The sequence below is a fragment of the Caenorhabditis briggsae genome, assembly GCF_000004555.2.
Source record: "Caenorhabditis briggsae complete genome, chrI, whole genome shotgun sequence".
NCBI classification, from domain to species: Eukaryota; Metazoa; Nematoda; class Chromadorea; order Rhabditida; family Rhabditidae; genus Caenorhabditis; species Caenorhabditis briggsae.
The window spans coordinates 405,350-413,346 of record NC_013489.2 but is presented as its reverse complement, the minus strand read 5'-3'; the positions used below and the strand labels follow the sequence as shown (position 1 = coordinate 413,346).

At 38.2% G+C, this 7,997-nt stretch overlaps 1 protein-coding gene across 1 annotated transcript; it reads left to right on the top strand.

The window, feature by feature from the left end:
• Positions 1-352: 352 nt before the first annotated feature.
• On the top strand, positions 353-790 carry CBG25165 (the record flags this gene model as incomplete). Its single annotated transcript, XM_045242985.1, has 2 exons — positions 353-596; positions 642-790. The coding sequence occupies 2 exons, from the start codon at positions 353-355 to the stop codon at positions 788-790; spliced, it is 393 nt and encodes a 130-aa protein (XP_045099229.1).
• Positions 791-7,997: the final 7,207 nt, after the last annotated feature.

The window sequence follows — 7,997 nt, the reverse complement described above, 5'->3', positions numbered from 1 at the left end:
GAACATTCATCACCAAATCATCCAAGTTAGTTTTTTTCCATCTGAAAACACTCTTTAATAGAAAGAGGGGTTTGGTAGAGGACATGTTGAGTGCACGAATAGTGAAACCATGCTAAACTCATGTCCTCTACCAATACCTGCTTTTAAAACTGATGTTTTTTAAAAACATGAGGGAACGAATTAGAGGACCGTTAAAGAGCACGAATTGTTACTATTTGGTCTATCTGAAAACACTCTTTATAGATGCTCCCCCCCCTCGTTTGTGTCTCGCACCGAGATTGGACTTGTTTCCACGGATGTGTGCTCCAGTCTCGACTGCGAGCACAGTTTCGATGCGACGACGAGATTGATGATGGCTGCAATCCAAGTGCCTTTCGAAGCGGGCAAAGCGATCAGCCAATCATTGAAGTGTTTCAATGACAGGCAGTCGGCCTATACATGCACATGTGGTAGTCCGGGCAACCGAACTATCACATTCGAGCCAGCCGACGTCGTTTTTGTTCTCAACGACACTCCGGAGAGCGATACGCACCTCACGACAGCCTCAGACTATCTCTTCAGTTTTCCGGATGGAGGAGAGAGCTACGCACCTATCGGTGAGTTTCACAATTACACGCTCTTGATTAATCGTTATTTTTAAGCTCTCATTGTATCATCGCCGGAGGACGACGTCCTCGTCGTTCCTCGAACTCGATTCCACACACTCTACGGCGACGAGTACGGAGCGTACGCTCTCTACGGTGTGATCTACATGAAGAATAGTCTTCCCACGTTCCCTCGCTTGTTGTAACTGATTTTTTGGTATTTATTTCTTCTTCTATTTATTTTTGGTATTGATTCTTTTCTTTTTTATAAGTAATAAAAGTTTTTAAAAATTCTGCCTCACACACACACACACATACACACACACACACAAATAGATTTTGAGCGATTTTGGTTTTTTCACAAGCTGTGTCAGAAGTGCACTATAATGCGAATATCAGGTGTCAAATCGATTTTTTTCCAAATCTAATATTTTTCCCATACTAAACTAAAAATTCTGCGTCGAATGATACCAATTTTAGAGCTCTGGGATTTTTTTGGTTTTTTCACAAGCTGTGTCAGAAGTGCACTATAATGCGAATATCAGGTGTCAAATCGATTTTTTTCCAAATCTAATATTTTTCCCATACTATACTAATAATTCTGCGTCGAATGATACCAATTTTAGAGCTCTGGGATTTTTTTGGTTTTTTCACAAGCTGTGTCAGAAGTTCACTATAATGCGAATATCAGGTGTCAAATCGATTTTTTTCGAAATCTAATATTTTTTCCCATACTAACACAAGCATCCTAAATTGAATGATACCAATTTTAGAGCTCTGGGATTTTTTTGAAAATTTCGCCTAAGTGCCTATGTTATATATGACCTAAAAAATGGCCCGTTCCCATATAGTGACTATGTTCACTCGATAGAAGACCATAAGGCGAATCTATGCTGAAATTTTGAGGGCATGTTTCCTGACTGGATTTTGACCTAGATCCAAAACTAACTTTTAACGAAGTAGGTCAGCCCGGAGGTGCGAGATACAAAAAAAAGTTCCTTGTAAAAGCTGTTCAGATTTTGACCTAGTATATGTGTACAAAGTTTGGTGACATTTGCTCCAGGGAGAAAAAAGTTATGAGACCTCAAACTTTTGTACTGAGGCTTCTACTGAACTTTTTAGCGGAAGTTGAAACGGCAGACATCGCATACATAGCAGTCGCCGACACAGGTTTTTTTTGCTCCCTTTTTTTTTGCCTGTTCGATTTTCTTCAGGGACTCTGTGTATCTGTTCGCATACTAGTAGAACTGTTGAGACTTGTTCACTTGTTGTGAGTGTTCGCACCAACACTTTTTTCCCAAGACTTTGTTTTTTACGGGTGTCGTTGACATTAGGTAGAAAGAGACGCCGAAAAGCCGCATTGGGACCAGTATCCCAAGTGTCTCTTACGGTTCCACCAGTTTTATCGGGGCGAGGCTACTGAGACCAATAGCTACCTTTCGCACCTCAGAGCTAAACTTTTTAGCGGAGTAATTTCGACAGTTCGTCGTCCCCCTCGCTGTATAAACGACAAGTGATCCCCTAGTCTGAGTTGCACAGTTGGCGTACCCGGTTAAGGTGTCCGGCAGGTGGAAACCCATTGGTTCGATACCCACCGGTGACTCCGAAAAAAGTCAGGTGCTATTAAGGATCGGCTTAATTAGGTGCCGGTCAATTAAGGGTCAACTTATTTACGATATCACATGTCTTGGGGTAGGATAATCATAATGGATCTAAAATGGAGGGTGTGTGGATGAAATGGGTACAAGCATACTTAAATTTCCGGGTCGTCCCGCCAAGCCCGGTAGAAAAAAATCCTGTATTTTTAAGCCAAATTTTGAGCTTCCGCGCATCCGGGGTTTCGGAGTGTTGTAGCCGGCCTACCGTATCAAGTCTTTTCCTGGTGATTTCCTCGCAGAGCATTTTGGCCTAACGGACAGCTGATGGGCTGTCGGCTAGCGCAGCGGCCGAGATGATCCAGATGGTGGCGCGAGTACGGAGAATGATGTTGCAGGTGTAAGCAGAGGAGATATTCTGAGTCTGGACGATGTGTGAAACGGAGGCGAAGAAGTCGTCGTGTTCCTGGGAAATGTTTTTTGTTTTGTTTGATTTTGGCTTGGTTATGCGGAGCGCCCATTTCGACCGTTTTCTAATCTGTCTGGCTCTCAAAACAAGCCGATAGCGGTTAAACTGACTCTTGGCCTTATCCAATCTGATATTCGACGAACTTTCAGAAGAATGAGAGCTGGCAACTTCCATCCAGAATCCGTTGGCTGTTAGCAAGGGGGGTATGGACCAACGTCGCTGCATCTGAAATAAGAGGATTACTGTATTTCATATATTCTCGTATTTCTTGTATTTTTTTAATTGGTCAAACTGTTAAATTGAGACTAGTGCAAATTCAAAAAAATCTACAGAAAAAAAGAGATCAAATTGTATCGAAAGATCAATAAAATTTCAAAATGGATTTTGATTTTCGTCTAGAGTAGATCAAAAGGGTCCCGCCACGAATTCGATTTTACAAAAAAATTTATTAAAATATAAAATGAGGAAACCTTTTTCTTCAACCAATTGACCTGAAACGGGTTCAAATGTACATTGTTCAATAGAGCGCAATCGCTAGCCATTTTTTGCACTAATACAATACAAATATAGAAACGAAATTCTAGTTTAACAAATCAGATTTTAAACAAAATTACTTTTTTTTGAAATCCGAACAACGGCATTTAATAGTAGATCAAATCAGTTGGTCATAACAATTAATGAGATCATAACAATTTGACACCTAGGTTCCCTCTACCCACGCAACGACACTCCGCTATCCCGCTCGGCGCGCGCACAGTTTGAATTTAGTTTTTGAGTGATTGCGAGCTTGGATTTGGCTCGTAGTTTTTGAGAGACTCTTTTAAGGATTTTAAGTGAGTTTGTTTGAATTCTAAGCTTTTTATTTGTTGTTTCTTTCTAACTTGTTCATAATAAACCGATTTTGTTACATTTCTTGTTGCTTTTCTTCTATTTTGTCACAGGAACTTGATACCTAGGACATACCGCGGGCAATTTATAATTCAAATATAGCCCCCACCTCAATATGACCCCCCCCCACCTTATAAACAACTATAGTAGAGCCCCCCACCAGTACAAAAATGGGTGGGGGCTCTACTGAGGTGTGGGGGGCTGAAGTTGAATTGGTTGATTAAAGTATGACCCCCCCCCCCCCCCCCACCAGTACAAAGTGGGGGCCTATTCTTGAATAACCTGGTATTCCTAAAATATGGCCCCCACCCCTCCCTGCCTTCTTCATTTAAAGGCACTCAACCATTCAAAAATAGCCCCTCAAAAATAGAACCTTATCTGAGCCCCCCACTTTATTCAAATATGACCCCCCCACCAATTCAAAAATAGCCCCCCACCCATTCAATTTTAGACCCCCACCAATTCAAAAATAGGTCCCCACCATTTTTTAGCCTAAGCCTGAGTTTTAGAATGTTTTGGTTTTGGAAGTTCTGATAAGATAGCTGAAAAGTATTGTTAGCTGAAAAGATAGCTGAAAATAGCTGAAATAGCTGAAAAGTATTGTTATAGCTAAAGTATTGTTAAGATAGCTGAAAAGTATTGTTCGGAAAAAGTTCCCAAGAAACAAGGAAAAATGGTGACACACATTCCGAAAAAATCAAAGAAAAATTTTTAAAAAAAGCTCAAAATTTGCATCATGACGGTTACGGTACCCTTCACACACCACAAACTACGCAAAAGTGGGGGGTGGGGGCTTATTTTGAACTGCTGCAAGTGTCTAGATTGTTGGAGGTGGGGGGCTCTACTATGGTTCATTTTGGGGGCTATACTTGAATTGGGGTGGAGGCTATATTTGAATTCAGCCAAATTCAATTTTCGTTCAAAAAAAACGTTAATTAGATATTCAATTTTTAAGAAATTCAAAAATTCAAGAAATTCAAAAATTCAGAAATTCCAAAAAATTCGAAAATTCCAAAAAATTGAAAATTCCAAAAATTTTGAAAATTCCAAACTATAATTAGAAAACTATGATTTCTCAGTTAATTTAGTTTTCAGAATTTTAGAACTTCGAGGTTTTATAATTTGAGATTTTCATAATTTTAGAAATTTAGAGTTTCAAATTCTTTTAGAAATTCAGAAATTTTAAAATTTGTGTATTACGACTTACGTCTTCTGTTCAATCCGTGATCTGCCATGACATCCGGAACTGGGGAGTAGGAGCGGGAACAACTTCTGGCTTGGCGGACTTGGCGTCGGGGTCGGCGCACTTGGCGACGTCTCATCATTTGACGATCCATCGGAGCAGTAAAAGACTTTAGCAGAGTTGTTTTTAAAAGTTCAGGTTTCGATATTTAGACGAGTTGGATTGAAAGCAAATGAACAGGTTGACTCGTTCAGTGTCTAAGTATGTGTCCCACCACCAATATTGCATTGATTAATGCTTCTGTTTTTGGTGATGGATTGACAGAGTTGTTCAGGATCGAGGTCCTACAACACGGACAGGTATTGTTGACTCCAACTGCTAGCTGATAGGCAGCGTGAGAAGCCAAGCATTGGTTGCACACTGTGTGTCTGCACGAAGTTGTAACTGGAGATGTCAATATGTTTGTACATATTGGACAGGTTACGGTCTCCGCCAGCTCTCCTAATTTTTCTCCAACGTCTCCAAAAATCAAAGGTTCCAGTTGCAGTGAGTGTGGTTCTTCTGGTGCTGGGTGGACATTAGGTACTACGCCGTTCCATGCTCGTGGGTCTAAATGTTCATCGCCGAACAACGGCTCCACTGGAAACTCTCTCGGCAATGGATTGTCTATAAAATTATATTGACTGATGATATAAATTTTAGAATTTCCGAAATTTCAGCCCCCTTCTTCTCTTAAAGACCGTAGCATTTTTGACATCAAATTTTAGAATTTTTAAATTTCATTATTTTTGAATTTTGGAAAATTGGATTTTAGAATTTTTATGATTAATTGAGAAATCGTAGCTCATTTAAAATCTTAGAATTTTGGAATATTTGAATTTCAGAATTTTAGAATTAAGAATTACAGATATTTCAAAATTTCAAATTTTAGAATTTTTTAAATTCACTATTTTTGAATTGTTCCACGTGGAAAATTCAATTTTCGTTAAAAAAAATCCACGTTAATTAGATTTTCAATTTTTAAGAAATTCAAAGATTCAAGGAATTCAAAAATTCGGAAATTCCAAAAATTCGAAAATTTCAAAAAATTGAAAATTCCAAAAATTTTGAAAATTCCAAAAATTCAAAAATTCCAAAATTCCAAAAATTCAAAAATTCCAAACTATGATTATAAAACTATGATTTCTCAGTTAATTTAGTTTTCAGAATTTTAGAACACACGATAGGGTCTCCGCCAGCTCTCCTAATTTTTCTCAAACGTCTCCAAAAATCAAAGATTCCAGTTGCAGTGAGTGTGGTTCTTCTGGTGCTGGGTGGACATTAGGTACTACGCCGTTCCATGCTCGCGGGTCTAAATGTTCATCGCCGAACAACGGCTCCACTGGAAACTCTCTCGGCAATGGATTGTCTATAAAATTATATTGACTGATGATATGCGTGTTTTACAACTTACTTCTTTGCATTTCGAGTTCATCGACGAGTAGTCGACCGTTATCCTCCGGGCTCGATGAGCGTATTCGTGATCGCGATCTTTCTTAAATTATACAATTTTAGAAATTTTGGATTTTTAAAATTATGAATTTTAGAATTCTATATTGGGAAAATTCCATTATACCCCCCCCATCGTTGATTTGGGGGGGGGGGGGATAATCAAGCAATAATTCAATTAATTAGCTTTCTTCGTCGCTTCAGTCGAATTTCCAGTTTTTTCAGTGAGAGATCAAATCGTCAAATTTGTTCAATATTACACTAATTTTTAGGCAATTTTTCGGCGCCAAATTCAAACATGACAGTTTTTAACGATTGTTCAGGTCATTCAGAGCTTTTCTTTCACTAATTTTACAGCTATTTTGAATTACCGATTTCGTACGAATTTTGTCAAATATCGGCTCATTGTACAGCGTTTCGGGCTATTTTTCGACAATTTTTTGCCGATTTTCTGTGTTTTCGGGCTGGTTTTCCGTATTTTTAATACTATTTCTAGCTAATTTCCATCCATTTCAAGTCGTTTTCTCAAAATTGACTGAACCGTTCTAGAACCGACACTCACTTTCTTTCATAGCATCTTCGTCGTTTGAAGACGTCGAGGAGGCGTTTGGGGACGATGACGATGAGCCGCTTGCAATTGAATTACTCAATTTTTGAGAATTTTCTCTGAAAAAATTTTTTTAAAGATTTTTTTGGATTCGTATATTAATAAGAGAAATTCTGAAAATTCAAAATTTGAAGCGAAAAAATGGAAATTTCGTAAAAATTCGATTTTTCGAGCATCCGAAAACGGATTTTTTTGAAAATGAGGCTAGCGAAGTGAACAATTTGAGGTGGAAAATATCTTATTTAGGTCGCAATTTGAAAAAAAAACAGCTCGAATTCTTCAAAACTAGAATATTCGCGTGCGAAATTCGAAAAACCGCTAAAGTTATCAACGACCAGGTCCGCAAACAGCGCGACGCGCAACTGCGGACAAGGCAGCGAAAAATACGTGGATACCATTATACTGGTATTTTATGTCGAACATCGATTAAAAACAGAATATAACAAGAAAAAAACTGCAAAAACTGTCACATGGGAGCCTGGAACGATTTTTAGGTAAAAAATTGAAAAAAAAAATGTTATTTTCGAAAATTTTCAAAATAAAAAACCTTTTCTTGCTGAAAACTTATGATCCTTCAGCACAATTTCATCCGCTATCGTTTATCAAATGTCAGATGGCTCGATAAGATTTCGAAATTTTCAAAATTGTAATTAAAAAGTTTTGAATTTTAGAATTTTTTTGAAAATTAAATTATTTGTTTTCGAATTTATGGTTTCTGGATTTTCTAGAAATACAGCAAAATCAAAAATATAGGAAAAAATATTTAAAAAAAGGGAAGATTTCCATATATTCAAATATTCAGAATATCCGAAAGTCCGAAAATGCAGAAATGTCAGAAAACTGGAAGTTTCTTTGAATATTTTCCAGTATAGCCCCCGAAACATTCCAATATAACACCCCTGGCATAAATCTTGGAATACACCCCCACCCACCATCTTTCATAAGGTGGGTGGGGGGGGGGGTCTCTCCTAATTTTTCTCCAACGTCTCCAAAAATCAAAAGTTCCACTTGCACTGAGTGTGGTTCTAATGGTGCTGGGTGGACATTATGTACTACGCCGTTCCATGCTCGTGGGTCTAAATGTTCATCGTCGAACAACGGCTCCACTGGAAACTCTCTCGGGAATGGATTGTCTATAAAATTATATTGACTGATGATATAAATTTTACAATTTCCGAAATTT